This window comes from Argopecten irradians, chromosome 8, assembly GCF_041381155.1.
Source record: "Argopecten irradians isolate NY chromosome 8, Ai_NY, whole genome shotgun sequence".
Taxonomy (NCBI): domain Eukaryota; kingdom Metazoa; phylum Mollusca; class Bivalvia; order Pectinida; family Pectinidae; genus Argopecten; species Argopecten irradians.
The window spans coordinates 14329576-14346123 of NC_091141.1; the positions used below are offsets into that span (position 1 = coordinate 14329576).

Below are 16548 nucleotides of genomic sequence, written 5' to 3' on the forward strand. Positions count from 1 at the left end.
CCTTAATACAAAGTATAGTCTTTATTATGATACAAATAGATTTTATCTGATATTGTCGCGTATTCAATTCACAAACCTTTCGATTATAATCTTTCATCAACTATTAGTGGTAAAATCGACGGCAAACACAACACATGTATAATTCTGTTCAAATACGCCGCCATGTTTGATTTACCGGAAACCGTGACGAAATGAAACAAATATGTTTAAAAGTTTTAAAAAGCCAACAAACTAAGAATAAATATGGTGAAACTGAACAAATGTAAGTATTATTAAGAATTAAGCAAAAAAGAATTTTTAAAGTTCATGTTAAAAACTTTGTAACATTTATTTCTTTCGTAGTGAAAATTTGTAGGTCATTCCATATATGGTACTAGGTGCCATATTTGGAGCGCGAGACTTTCTAACGAGAAGCATCATGGCGGCCAAGTGAGTCGTGTCGGAGATGCGAGCCATTCAAAAGTGCTTCAAAACATAATTTTGACAAGGAGGTGGGTAAATAAATAATCATTTTATGTTAAAAATGTTTGATTTTGTTGAATTTAATTAAAAAATTACATGACACACATGAAATGCAACATTTTCACCGCTGGATGTTTTGCAACACTACGGGCAATGGGACGGAATCGTAGCTCTGACGACGACCATCTGTCAGAAATCTTCCGTCCGTCGTTCAGAGCTACGTCATCGCAGCTACTCCCGATCATCACAGTGAATATTGATGCATTTCATGTGAAAGTTACGTAATTTGCAAGACAAGTTCTAGAAAAACAATATACAAACCATCAAATAAATCATCTCAGCTATCAGATAAGTAAGATTTAATAGTTACAAAAATGATGTTAAAGAACTGGAATCCATTCCTCAAAAAGTCGGCAGCAAAGCCATGCCTGTAGCAGGCAGCCATATTTGTTATGGTTATTCTAATATCCGGGTCAAAGGTTGGGAATCCGGAATCCGGATTCAGGATTAAAAAAAATCTAAAAATTGTGTTCTAGAAATATCACAGATTAAAGATTTTTTTAATGTTTATTTGAATTTAAATAAAAAAAAGTAAATGCAAATAATAAAAAAAACTCACTCAATTAAAAATATTTGAATTTATGTAAAAAAAAAATACTGGTATTTTAAATTTTCCTTTTTTTTTCTGGGCTAGTAGATATTTAGGCCAGGCTAGTGAAATTTTGGTGTCTACAAGCCCTGGGCTAGTGCTTTGAAATAAATTTTTACACCCCTGACTTTGAAATGAAAACTGTCCAATTTTACATCAAGGAAAAGTTTCTTTCGTGGATCTATGACTTACCTGCCTATCACTAAGATTATCAATTAATGAAGTTTATATACAGTTGGTAGTAGACTAAAGGTTACACCCTTGTGCACACGGAGTGCACGAGGTTTAGACTACAGGTAGACACGGAGTGCACTACGTTTAGACTACAGGTAGACACGGAGTGCACAAGATTTAGACTACAGGTAGACACGGAGTGCACAAGATTTAGACTACAGGTAGACACGGAGTGCACTACGTGTGAACACGGTGTCCACTACAGGTGGACATCGTGTCCAGGTACATTCAGACCTAGACAGACAAGGTGATGTGTTACAGTTAGGGATCGGGGAAGAATACGTTCTTCAATTTGAAATAGTACATAATTATAATTTTTAGTGTTTATTGTTTTTAAATTACAACATCTACAATTTAATGTACAGTATATATAACTATATAATACGATATTTTTTTAGTATACATGAATAAAACCTTTTCACTGCAAAAGTAATAAAGATTAATTTATATTCATTAAGTATATGTCTATTTAATTTTATATCAGTAGTTTCCATTTCATATCTTAAATAGTCTATATTACGTTTTCAAAAGTCAATGTTTTATGGGTAGATTGCATTAAATATATATATCATTTACATGAAATAGTAAATACAAGCATTTTCACAAGTCAAAAACAACTTTGAATTGCAGCAAAAACCAGTCCTATTGTGCTTTTGAGACACTTTTTTATAATAACCTATATATCAATCCGTTGTCTAGCGATACCCTTGTAGACCGTCTTGCATTAAAATACATACACTTTTATAATACTTTTCTTTGCTATTTTAAGTTCTAAAAGTATTGTACGTAAAAATAGCTCATTTACATATCCTTTATTAAAAACTGAACGTCTTTAAAAGATCATGCAGAAATTTGAATTAAATCGTCTTCAAACGACACTTATTGTTGGCTAGTCTACCTACAAGTACTCAATTCATTTTGTTTTTATTCTTAATTTGCTGGAAAACACAATATATTTATGATCCCAACCCAGCAAGTTATCTTGACCGTATATTGCGTCATGGTCCAATAATTATAACTTGTCAAACATACAGGTAAGCCACAGTATAATCCAGCTATACAGGTACCTCAAGGTGACCATCGATAGATGGCCAGAGGGCAGAATCGTTGCCTTCTGTGTCTGCACGGCTTTATGAGAATGGGGGCAGTATCATTGTACATGTGATAATAAACTTAGGACCTACTGAACGTATACAATAATCTTGCTCCGTAACCATATGTGACGTTAATAATGAACTATAAACATCGACAAACCCAAGGACGTATATGAGAATCTCACTTATAAATCCTTGACAAACCTTAGCCAAATTTCGTTGTGGGAACTTGAAACTTAAGTAGAGATGGGACGGTATTCTCATCCTGTTATACCTTTACAGGAGAGAAAATGTACTTTGTGCAATTCAGGCTCTATAAGAAGATGAGACTCATTTTCTGATAGATTGTGACTTTTATTCAGATTTGAGACTTTCTCTATACAACAAAGCATCTTTTTTATTTACTAAACTTCATAAACCTTGATTTCTTCTCTAAAGTACAATTTCTTATGCAGAATACGAACCTACAATCCACGTTAGCGTCCACATTATATAACATGTACAGGCGAAGATTGTGTTTTGATTTTGTTTAATAATAATATTTACTAGTACATGCTTTTAAGAATCCCAACCTAGATAATAATACTGATCATGTATCTCCTTACCGATATACGATAGAACCGATACCATTTCACGATTTTAGATAAGTGAAGCTGTGCTCTAAACCCGTGACGAATTTTTTAACTGGATAATTTGATACTTTTTAAATATATATATATATATTTATTAAGTGTCTCGTAAGTCAGATCTGGCTGGGTATTTTTACTCTAATTGGTAAAATATTTATCATGGCTGTTTTTTACCCTGTTGTAAAAATGTGTGACACTCTAATAAATAAAATATTGTATTGTATTGTGATTTTAGAATTGTTTCAATGGAAGTGTGTTAAGACACATAAATACCATTCTTATTAGATACATGTACATGCATGTTGCAGAGCCTGGGTAAACATGTACACCGTTTCCCGGGCGTAAATCAAGCATGTCTATCACAACCTTGAATTTACCAATAATACATGTATATATTATAATCAAAATTAATTTAGATTAACAAGGACGTATATGTCACTTATAAATCCTTGAGATTAAGTACTTATTCAACATTGTAATACGGTATTTTATATACATAGTCATGATAATCAGGTTTCTGATATATGTAAAAAGCCAGTGTACAAAATAAATAAATTAATGAAAAGATATTGGATGAAATATGATATTCCAATAATCTTGAAATAAATGTTTTAGTTAATTATACATTTGGTATTTTGATTATTTTCAATTTTAATATATAAAGCTTCATTATCAAATAAATTAAAATGCACTACCAGTTAAAATACATATCCCTATTGACTAGCATTGTTGTATAACTGTACGTATTTGTGTGATGAGTACAATGTATGTATGTATGTAGAGAGGCTGCCACCTGCGTACAGCATGCTATAAATGGACCTCCTGGGGTTGGGATAAGGTACTACATGTATACAGGTGTCGTTAGTCACTGATTCACTTGACTGAACATATTGAAGGATGCAAAAAGAAGGCCCCAGGCCCCTGGCCCCACTCTGAACAATGTTAGGTAATTTAGATTATCATACCCGTGTGGTTGATGGAACAGTATGAAGCCCAAGTGACCATGGCAACTGCAGCCTAGGGGTCTACCTTTCGAGCAGGCATATTTTAAGTGTACAATATACTACATGAATTATCACGTAATTCACGCGGTTTGTAAAAGAAGGTCAGAATAGGATATTGTCAAATTATCAGAGTTTCTAGAATTAAAATAATTGTGACAAATTCAGAATCTAATCAACAACTATGAATCTACATGGGTAGAAGTTGGATTTATTATCAGGCATGTGACCTACATTTTAGCGATTAGTCCTTTGAACAGTGTTGATGCTCACGAGCAGCCACATGTATATATATATGCCCGATACTAAATTTTTGCTGCTTACAGGTTCCTCAATCGGTTGACACAATAAAATGTAATTTCTAATGCCGACTTTTAACATCTATGGACGATTTCTCATATTTCCAATGCTTTGCAACGCGCCAGGTTCCATAAAGCAAATGCATACGTATTATGTATTTGACAGGTTTAACTATTTCCCGCACCTTGCCGTTTAGAAAACTATATTACATACATACATAGTTAAACATTTTATGAAGAATTTAATTTATTTATGTTTATATGTCCTTGCTTTTATTATCCCCATCAATATATCCTTTTTAATCAAAATATTTTGCTGATCAAAATATCTCTTGGGCGACGATCTGCCAACACTGAAATTCTTACTCCAAGCAAGGTTCATCATTTTATGTGTTCGAAAAAGAATTTCGTCTACGTCCTTTGTTCTAAATATCCACAGTAAGATTTATTAGATAAAAAGTCAATGTTTAAACTACATATCACTAGCTAAGAAATATATTTTTTACTGGGAAAATGCGGATTTGAACTATCCATTGATGAGACAAAACCAGTACGTGGTTTACCGTGCGCAGTTAATTTGCTACGCAGTTAATTTGCTTTTATAACTTCTAATAAATGTCCTTATTTATGAATTAAATTGTATGAAAATATGTATTGACATATACATATACATTTTGCTTTATATGTATCTATTCAAAGAAACATTACAGTACAAATGATTTCCAGTAATTAACGGCAATTTTATGTTGCAATAAATATTATGTTTCTGATCGCAATAAATATTTCTACCTGTCAAAGTCCATATAGAATGCAGAATAAATATATCTTTTCTCATATCTCCTAACACATCATCTAGTCTGTCTGTGGTCTGGATGTAGTGGACATATTACCTGGACACGATGTCCACCTGTAGTGGACACCGTGTTCACACGTAGTGCACTCCGTGTCTACCTGTAGTCTAAACCTCGTGCACTCCGTGTCTACCTGTAGTCTAAACCTCGTGCACTCCGTGTCTACCTGTAGTCTAAACCTCGTGCACTCCGTGTCCACTCGTAGTTCACACCGTGTGCACAATGTGTAACCTTTAGTCTACTACCAACTGTACGTAAAAGATATTGTGTCCATAAAGTTGTATTTATGTTTTCTATATTGTTGGATTCATTTATAGACCTGTGATGGTGCTAGAAATAATGAAAGACAGACAGAATACCTTAAAATAGTACAAAATATTAGGCGGGTGTCTCAATTCTTCGATGATGAACAGCAGATCAACTCACAAAAAGTGTCTCAAATGTTAATGCTGGTTAACCCTCAACATTTCATTAGTCACTGCAGGCGCGGATCCAATGGGGGGCGGACCCGGCGTACGCCCCCCCCCCCCCCTAAAATAGGAGAGAGAGAGAAAAAAGAAAAAGGAAAAAGAAGGGGAAAAGAAAGAGGGGAAGGAAGGAAAAGAAGGAAGAAAGAAAAAAAAGAGGGAGAAAGGGAAAAAAATAAGGAATTAGATCAAGAGTGAGAATTAGACAGAAAGCTCCATTTCCTACCTTTACCGTTTGATGTTATCATTTTAAAATCTAAATGTATTCGACTTTGTGGGACATACACGCGTGAACATACTTGTATCCAGGCACAATGGAATAATGATATTTTTTTTTCGTGTAAGTTAAGGTTTTATCTGCATCGCTTAAAAGGTACAATGTAAATCCCTTCAAGTATTTACTTTTTTCCAACCCCCCCCCCCCCCCCCCCCCCCCCCGATAATTTATTGTCATTAATATTCAATATTGACAGGTTATATCTCGATATCCTTAGCAATAAAAGAAAAGGGGGTGGGGGTGGGTGGAAGGAATTGTAGCTGGCCATGAGTCTTCGCTGGTTGACTATATGTCATGCCCTTCGTTTTCCAGGTTGTAAATGATATAAGTCCTGTATTAAATCCGACTATCAATTCACAAATGTGTGCGTACTTTCAAAACGCCAGTTACAAGATCACTACTGACGCCGAATGCTTCTAGAAGCCTTTTATTTGTCCTAAGAAAATGTGTGTAAAGAAAAAAGTGGAATGCGATAGAAAATGAGAGCTTCTAGGGTCTGGGTGCACCCCATGGCCAGATGCCTTCCTTTTTTGTTTCAATAAAAACATATCTTAACGATAATGTTATAAGATAGGCAAACGATGTTAAAAAATTAATGCACATGACAAAAGGCTCCCTATTAGAAAACAGGATGATAGCAATGGTTCCTGGCACCGTATGGCCATAGACAAGACCACTAGCCTTCTTTTCTTTCGTTGTCCAATACACGAATTATGAAGATTGTGTAAGTTAGGGAAAATGAATTATCTAATGTGACAGATAATGTATAAAAGTAAAAGCTTATATCGTTAAAAAAGTTCACATACACTTTCATTAGTCCTGTAAAAACCTTTAATAGGCGACCCCTAGCTGCAATATTGTAGCTCAAAAGACTTTTAGACTGAAAATGGTGTCTTCTTTAGAGCTACAATTGTTCCCTATTACTTCAAAACCTATAAAAAAGTATGAAAAACTGTGCCCGAGTGATTTTCGGAGGCAGTGCTCCACTACGATACATAGGGACCGATTCGTACCCGGCCTAAAGGCATAGTAGGCCGGGTACGTATATTCGTTCTAGGCGGCCCCCAGACCCCCATCCTTTTCTTTGCTTCGTGCCTCTATGAATAGATATTCAGATTTTAGGCAGTGCAATTCTGTAACTTTATATTCAAAATATGACCTTAGACGTCTAAAATAATAAACGAACATTTTTACATGGCTTCAATTATTTTTTGGAAAAAGTGTACATTTATTCGAGGGCTTCTGGGGGCCTAGGCGGCCCCCACCCAGACCCCCGCCCTTCTTCGCTTTATGTCCATATAAATATTAAGATTTTGATATTGCAATTCTGTAAGTAAAAAAATTAAATCAAAACCTCAAATAAAAAATATGAAACTTGACACGAAAACCATAAATAAATATCCTTAAAGATGCTCCACCGCTGACAAATGGTATTTTTTCACTATCAAAAACAGGAGCAGACGATTTGGTATTTTTCTTCAGTTACAAAAGTTACTTACTTTACACCATTACCAACATTGAAAAGTTTGAGCTTCTAATTTTACTTCAAGTTAAAAATATGAAAAATAATTAATTGCATCCCGAAAAAATTCCACAGCACTATATCCTATATGGAATGATGTACTGATTGCGCATGCACCAACGGCAAAATAAATTATTTTATATTATTTTTTGTGTTAATTAGACATATATAAACACGATAATACACCAATTATTGTTAAAATAATGAATATCATTTATGCTCCGTCGGCGGTGGAGCATCTTTTAATGGCTTCAATTATTTTCTGGAAAATGTGTTCATGAAATCCTCAGAATGCAGGATTTTGCACCATTTATTCGAGAGCTTCTGGGGGCCTAGGCGGCCCCCAGACCCCTCGCCTGATTTGCTTTGTCCCACGCCCCCTCTAACCTCAAAACCTAAATCCACCCCTGCACTGGTTGTTCAGATTTCTATTCATAACGCCGTTTATAACCGAAGATTACAACAAAAACGTATAGAATGAATAAAATTGGAAAAAATTATCCATGATCGATTGTTCATTTGTCTTAGCAAGTGACCGAGTACCGCTATACAGACTCTTAACTACGAAATTTAAAAAATACTATACATGAACACTTCCGTTCATACATTGTGAATAATGTCAAGCCTTATGTGTAGCCTATGCATATTGATGAATCATATCCCAAAGCGTTTGTGTTATAAAATAAATCCTAGAGCCGACAGTATACTCCATTACACACACAGATCTGAGAATTACAGCATAGGTGTTTAGCACGCTGGTAAGTCAAAAACTCACTATAGACTAATATATAGGCCTAGAGACATATTAGTCTATAGTGGGTCTTTGACTTATTGGAGCGTGTTAAACACCTATGGTTACAGTTTTTATAATTATAGACCAACCGGAGTTTCATAAGGCCATTTTTAGGCGTGTTTTTTTTTTTTTTTTTTTTTTTTTTTGGGGGGGGGGGGGGGTCTAGATAAAAAGTAGGTAAAAATCAGACTCTACATACATGTAGTAATATATATATATTATATACGTACATGTACTTGACATCTAACTGAAACGTTTAAAAATATTGCATTCTGGTGGGTCCATAATTTTTAAACTGTAACGAATTCTCAGATCCCTGTTCGTATACAGTATAGAGATGTACATGTAGACCTCCTCATAGTTTATATATATACTAAAATCCATCAGTATTGTATTTAATTGTTTTCAATATACATTCTGTAGATCTTTATTACCAATTTGAAAATTCGACCTCAAGAAACGGAGGTGGTCTACATTGCTTATTTAAAAGCTAATGGAGTCGGTGTTGGTCATAATGATCAAGTTGTGAATATCAACTGACATTGTTTTCTACATTAATATAGGATAATAAGTGATGCATGGGTATGAGCAAACATTTTATGGAAGAAAGGTTGGATTTTGGAGCTAGCGGTTGGGGGCGGTCAATTCAATTTTATTGACTTTTGGCTTTGTAACTAATTATATAAGTGCAAGAAATATCAGTAGATTCTACCACATATGTCTGATGATTATCATAAGATAAACTAGCAATATTTTGAAAGCTAACTAAATGTCATTATAAGATTTGTGCAAATTATTATGTAAAACAAACAAGTCATGATTTTTTTTTTAAATATCGATGTGTGTGCCAATATTATACTGCTGGTGTTCGTGTCACTGTACGACTTGGATGTGTGTCCACGCGTGATTAGTTTTAGTTTTGAATGGCGTCTTATATTCATTAATTAATGAGTCTAGTCATTACACATCTGACCTTTCTATAAATGGTTGGTAAAGTTTAAACGTCACTCAAACTTTTGATCTTGTCCTTTTGAAGTTTAACGTAGTCTCCAAACGTCTTATATATACCTTAAATATCTATTCACAAAGTTCATAGAATAGATACAATAAAAACATGTATAGTTCAGCTCTCATCAATATCCATTAAGTTGAAGAGAATTTCTTAAAGGTCCAATAGTGATAATAGCAGAAGAATATCTTTTGCTAATCAAGTTTGAGATTTCAATAAGTTTGTCAAACCCATTTTACACTTACATTTTAAAAATAAAACCCGTATGTATACATTTTAGTGAACATTATCAAAATGATTTTAGTTCTTAACTTGGATTTCCCTCTATTTATGTACAGTGATGCCCTTGCAGAATCTATAGCTATAAGTTAGGTGGTTATAATAAATTATACTTAGTGAAGGTCTCAAACAATAAGTTAAAAGCATCAAGTTTGATTAATAAGGGACACAACTAATGTATTATAATATATCTAATCCATCATCCAAAACAAAAATAAATGAAGAACTAAAGATTGCATTGTTATGCAGATTTAGCATCAAGAACTGCACTATAGACTTAATGTGTTATTTGCTTACTTCAACAGATATACAGTATGACCTCGAACCTTCTTCAAAAGTTACTGGCAGAAGTTCCGGAATCGAAAACAACTTTGATATGCTGTGTGGCGACGCCAAATGAAATGGCACCATCTGTCGCCAGTCTGATGGGTGGTGCCGTCGACAAATTTCTTGGTAGTGAGTATGAACTTTGTGTCAAGTTGTGTGACCCTTTGCTTGACCTTACATGGGAGAAACTGAACACTGGACACTGGAAGGACGTTAGTCTTTGCTGGCGACACACGTACTCGCTGATATCACTGCTGAAGGGAGTTAGTCAGGTAGCCACAGCAACAATCGGTATGGACAGTATCGAAAGTGACGTATGCAAGGAAAACCTTGCCAACTCAATTAAAACATTAGATATGGGGCTATTAATGGGGGCACCTATTTTTGAAAACGTTCTGACAAAAGTGTCATTATATGTTCATGATTGGTTGGGTGCAAATTCCATGTCTAAAGCATCCACATCAAGGAAACAACCATTTAAAACAAACCTTAATTTGGTAAAAGAATCACAATGCTACTGTCCTGAAAATAACGAAAGTGGTAATCACAAACTGTGCGAAACTGATCCGAAACGACAAAAGTTGGAAAACATCGACGTTGAAATGAATACCAAGAAGGAAATTCAGCGAATTTGCTGCCCTTCTATGGAGCTCTTTCGTAGAGAATATTTGTCTGCAAAGAGACCCGTGATTATAACGGATTCAATGGGTCATTGGCCATCTATGAGCAATAGAAGATGGTCACCTAGCTACCTCCGGAAAATAGCTGGCTACAGAACGGTTCCTATTGAATTAGGTTCTAAATATACAGACGACAAATGGACGCAGAAACTGATGACAGTTAATGAATTCATAGACCAATGTATCACAAAAGAGAATGTGAAAGATGAGCCCATTGGATATTTGGCACAACATCAACTTTTTAATCAAGTTCCAGAGCTGCAGGACGATATAATCATACCCGACTATTGCGTCTTGGGCTTAACCGAAAGTGAACGGTCTAGTTCATGTGACGAGGACGCTGAGGATGTTGACATAAACGCCTGGTTTGGACCAAAAGGAACGGTGTCCCCGTTACACCACGACCCAAAAGAGAACTTTCTTGCCCAAGTCGTTGGTCGGAAATACATTCGTCTCTATTCCGAGTCCATGACTCCCTTTTTGTACCCACACGACGGCTTTATGGACAACACAAGCCAGGTCGATGTGGAACATCCTGATTACACCATGTTTCCACGCTTTAGGAACGCCACCTGCTGTGAATGTATTCTGGAGGAAGGTGAGATGCTGTTTATCCCCATGAAATGTTGGCACTTCGTCAAGTCTCTGTCGGTTAGTTTTTCTGTCAGTTTCTGGTGGAAGTAAAGTTTTGGAAATTGAACGCATATGACGTTTTCTATACAGTTACATGTGGCGCAATATACGTTATAACATTAAATATTCAAAGTTTAGATACTCGTTGTTTCCGAGGGTGCTGTGGAATCAAATATTTTTTACACTATGAAACCTGTTTTTATACATTATTGAAATCCTGTCTCATTGACCAGCTACAAATATTTCTGCACGCTGCTTTAAATGCTCAAAACCACAAAATAAACACAAACGAACATTTCATGTTATACGGTAAGATCTATTTATTTAAAATACACTCGATTGACTAAAAGGAAATAATACAGTATTTTGTTTCGAGGATAAATATTTGATTCTGTGTATCCAATCATATCCGTCGTTACAAACCGGGATTGTATAGTCTAAATGATTTACGACATGTTATATGTTTACAATGTCGTACATACATTGTAAGATGAAAGTAGAGACAATATACCTGTTCCGGTGACCTCTTGACCTATAATTGTGTCTGACCTGTCCCGTGACTTGTTCCAATGTACGCTACACTAAGGACACAATTGTCACCTGTCACTCCGTCAAGGAAAGATAACATTATTAACCCAGTGGTACTCGAATATACACAATGATGTGCTTAACATATTTCGTTGGTCAAATTACACAAATGGTTGGTTTAAAGTAAAGTCCCCTTGAAAATGATATTACATCTAAATCATATGTATGATACTGTCTCCCTCGATATCAAGGTGTTACTATCACTGTCATTATATAACATGGCTGATTACCATAGTAAATCCTGAAGTATTGGGTATGTCTTTACAGACCAGCTGATTAAGTCTGAAGTTCGAATTAGATCAAGCATGGATTGACATAAAGACCTAAGTATAAGCTTTAAAATAACCAGTCTTCTTGATGGATGATCTCCATGTAGTTTTGTCTTCCTAAATTGCATTATATCCCAGATAACTGGCTCGAAATCATGTCATCCAGATTTTATAAGATGTTGTGTCTTTTCCAAGAACAAAACTACGCTAGTACTGTCCGCTCCCTTTCTCAGCTTTCTTTAAAACGAATAATCGAGCTCGTAGGGAGCGTATTTTAAATAACACATCGTATTCCGCTTGATATAGTCAATATAAAGGTGTATGAGCCAGGTAACATGTAGCCTTACGTAAAAACTAGATATGGTGATAGCATCTGAACAGCTGGTATATGTTATACGCAATGATAGTGACACATGACAATATACGAAGTATTTATCATATAATAAGGAAAAGCAAACATTTTTGTTGCACGTTTCTTCCACGATATACAACATTACAAACATTTGTTCTGGTGCATTATAATAATTTTTAAAGAACACGCGAGTAAAAATTGTTCTTCTCCTAGCGTAATTTTGTTATGAAAATGAACAGTTTAATGAATAATGCGTTTGATGATATTTCTACATGTACCGTTTGACTCGACTCAACAAAACGTTCTCCATATACTGTATGTAGGTTAGTGTTGTAGTCGTGTCTTTTGCTATTGGCATTCCATTTATGATTTTCTGTTGCCATTGAAACAAAATATAATAATAGCCCAACTTCCCCAAACATTCTGTATACATGTAAAAACCTGCAATGAAATATGTTAGTGCCTTAGTTGTGCCTTTTGCTAATGACTTGAGTTTGATAAATATCATCATTTATTTGGGTTTTCTTACATAACTGTACCAACAGTGGAGCGCGAGGGATAAAGTCAGATTTGCAGCTTCTTGTATTGTAAAGCTGTTTGACTTTTTATAAGGATTGACAAGTTTATCACAAACATGAATTATTTGCATAGCTATAGCTATTTGGAAGGCTACTGGTGACACTGGGTTTATTTTGTTTTCGATTCCCAACAAAATTAGAAACGGGCCGGCCAAGGGTAGCAAACGTGATCCTTATGTCTTAAATCATTATTATACTAAAGTTGAAGTAGTAGACATTAGTATTCGTATTTTTTTTAAATGAATAAAAAGAAAAATAACAGAACACAATCATTTTTTGATCACAATGTAATGATAACGAAACAGACGAGACAATTAACAAATAAGAAATAAATTATTTAACATAAAAATCTCACAGCGATCCTATCATGATTCAATACGGGTAACCCCTCTGTAAAGTCCCACACAAGCCGCACAGCATCGCCATAGTCCCTCCCGTACATTTTAGGGGGGTACGATGTTACTTGCATTGCTCCTGAACAAGGAACAAATCGTCCTGATTTACGACAATATGGCTGACATACTCTTCCGCATTCGTCATACGTGGTAAAAAGTACTTCCGTTAAATGCTTTTCCGGACTTTTCACTCCTACATAAGCAATTGCTGAAGAAAACGGTTGTCTCGCGTCAAGTAGTGCGAATTCTCTATAGGTACCATGGTAATTAAGACCATTGCTATGGACCATCATTTTCATGAAAACAGAATCATGTCTATCTTTTTTGCACTGCTGAGTTCCCCGAACATGCTTCGGAACAAATTGGTCCTTTAAGCTTTCATATTGTGTAGGATCATATAGGTCAACATTATCTACCATTTTGGAGTTCCGAATTGGGAAGACGTTAAATGTTTGAAGTTTGGGATTCCGTTTTAGTACAATCTGTACGGGAACGTAAACCCAAACTCTCGTGTCCGTGATTCCGTTCATTTCGAAGAGGTTCTGTATAGCGTGTGGTGGCTCTTTCACTGGACAGATTTCCCCCATGCCACTGAAATGCTGTAGTTGGTCTTCCACGTGTTTTCCTATCCCAACACTCCGTTTCGCTCTGTTGCCGAAGAAATTTGGCGGAAATGGCGGCATCTGTCTGTTGTTTTGATTTGGTGGAGCTATTGGGGTCTGTTGAGACCACATGTTCGGTCTACCACGTGACTGTGGCCCACCAGAAGGCATTTGTCTCCCACGTGTTTGGGTCTGTCCTCGTGATTGAGCCAGGTTTGTATTCCTCGCACCTCCACGTGTTCTGGGTGCACCTGCATTGCGAGACCTTGACCGTGGACTTTGGTTATTACCGGAACGGGAAATGGGTCTTGATCTAGATGTTCCCATTCTAGACGGATTCCCGTTACCAAAGGAACGAGACTCGGCTGCAGTAACACTTACGCAGTTCGGTGATCCGAATCGAACCTCACATCGGAGGTACTTACTGCCACATGTCGTCTGTCTGTATGTGCACGTAGGCGAGTTCTCATACGTGTAAATCTGTGACGTGTATATATCACTAAGACCGTGGATCATGTTGAGTTTTCCGAATCCCATCTTAGAGGTTGGGGACTGTGAAGCGGGACCGAATCTCCGAGGATAGTCTGTTGTCGGATCTACCCCTGCTCTTCGTTGGTTCACACGGAATAGCTCCCACAAGTAATCCACAAAAGCGTGATGCAGGAAAAATATAGGATCGAACGCGGAATGTTCCGCGGGCGCCATTATATACCGCCAATCCACTTATGGACTTCTCCGTGTCGAATTTCAAAGTCAAAAGGAGGCTGTGCATATGGCTCGGTTATGTCCGACATTCTGACTCGCGACAGAATCGCTTGTGTCTGGTGGTTCGACAGTAGTTGGCCCTCCTGGCCCAAGTTTCTGACTAGTGGCCCTGAAGGAGTCTGCCAGTAGGCGAATGGTCCGTTAACGACTCTCCCAAAGCCGTTACCCACAAACTCATCGGTCCACATTACTGAAAGACTTGGATTGGTTAGACGTTCATCCATCCGTGAATCCCAGTATGGTAAAATCACAGAGGGGATCTTCTGGCGGAGGGCATTCTCATAACTGTAAAGTAAGATCAAAAGGAAATGTTTCGATTTCTTAGAAGTAACATTATTTCGACCAGATTTCATTAATTTCACACGATGCTGCTTATGCTGGTAACAATGGCCCCAACAATGATATTCGACGACATAACCGGGTTTTTCCATCTATTTGCTATGCTTTGCTGTAGTATTTCAGTAACTTCACGTTAAATTGTGTTCGTCATTGAAAGTTCATACTTACATAATAAGCATAACCCTGTGCCATCCCAGAAAGGCTGCGCCATGGTGTATATCGTCGCCAAGTTTTTGGTGAAGATTTGCTAATGCGTCGTACCGATTTGGATGGATGGACTGAAAATGCAACAAAGTCCTTGATATTATCAATGCAAAACGCAAATAAATATCATAAAGACAGCTCAGGTTGTAATTTTATAATTTATTATATCCGTATTCTAGTAAGCGCAATTTATTCTGCAATAGTGTTCAATCGCAATATATAATCGTTTATGTAAAGTACTGTAGCTAGCTGCATACCAACGTAAAGGGATCCACCATTTGTGTACGAAAACATCGCTTACCGAATCTGATTTAAGCATCTGTATCGCTCTATGGTAGTTTCGTCTTTGAGTGTCTGTCAGACGGCGATACTCTTGTCGAACTCTCAATGGCTCCGCCTGTCGCTTCCGCCGACGGTCTCCTTCCGTCATGCGCAGAAGCTCCTCTACCCACTGATTGGTTTCACTAGAAATATTATGCCACAATCTTTTTGCCATATGCCACCTGAACTTTTGTACACACCAACTGTGGCTACAGTCCCAGCGCGGATCGGTGGCATTGTTATGGAAACGCTTTTCATCAAAGCATTGTATGATTTCTTCTGGGGGATAGATGGCACGGAATCGGGCAGATATAATTTGGATGATGGCGGCAATGCCTAATAATGATGCGACAAACCACTGCATCTGAAAGTAGTAAAATAAATACCATTACAATACAACATAGAAAATGGGGCTCGTGATTTACTCCCTGGATTTACTCACTAGGGTTTTAGATGCTCCACCGTTGACGAAGGGTGTTTTTCTCTATCAAAAACTGGAGCAGACGAACTACATGCAGTATTTTTCTTAAGTTACAAAAGTTACTTACTTTTCACCATTACCATTATTGAAAAGTTTGAGCTTCTTATTTTACTTCAAGACTAAATATTAAATATAATTAATTGCGTTGTTAGTTAAAGACATATATACATGATTAAAGATAACTTATTGTTCAAATAATGGATATGTTTGGCGATGGAGCATCCTTACAGTTATATTTCATGCTAATTTCACTGTAACGATTTGTCGCTTAAAAATTGATATTTGAACATGGACATGTAACATGATAATTTAGCTCCCCAAAAGCATATGTCGGTCTATCTAGGGATCACATATTGCTGGTTTTGAATAAAGCGCCTTCAATCACCGCCTTGTTCAGTACCTTCGATTTTTGTCGGTATTCCGAATCGTATCACGTGACTGACGTCGT

The 16548-nt window shown here is 36.5% G+C and overlaps 2 protein-coding genes across 2 annotated transcripts; one reads left to right on the plus strand and one right to left on the minus strand.

The window, feature by feature from the left end:
• Positions 1–9851: 9851 nt before the first annotated feature.
• On the plus strand, positions 9852–11501 carry LOC138329445 (bifunctional peptidase and arginyl-hydroxylase JMJD5-like). Its single transcript, XM_069276456.1, has one exon. It carries the CDS (start codon positions 9881–9883, stop codon positions 11255–11257), a length of 1377 nt encoding a protein of 458 aa, XP_069132557.1. The 5' UTR covers positions 9852–9880; the 3' UTR covers positions 11258–11501.
• A 1829-nt stretch (positions 11502–13330) lies between these two features.
• Positions 13331–15998, minus strand: LOC138329446 (putative tyrosinase-like protein tyr-1). The gene is given in 4 exon segments (XM_069276457.1): positions 13331–14698; positions 14701–15040; positions 15263–15372; positions 15600–15998. Coding segments are annotated over 4 exon segments (2202 nt in total). The 5' UTR covers positions 15984–15998.
• Between the last annotated feature and the right edge of the window lie 550 nt (positions 15999–16548).

Excerpts from the sequence above, each read along its gene's own strand:
- LOC138329445 (XM_069276456.1), top strand. The coding sequence starts at position 9,881 with ATGACCTCGAACCTTCTTCAAAAGTTACTGGCAGAAGTTCCGGAATCG.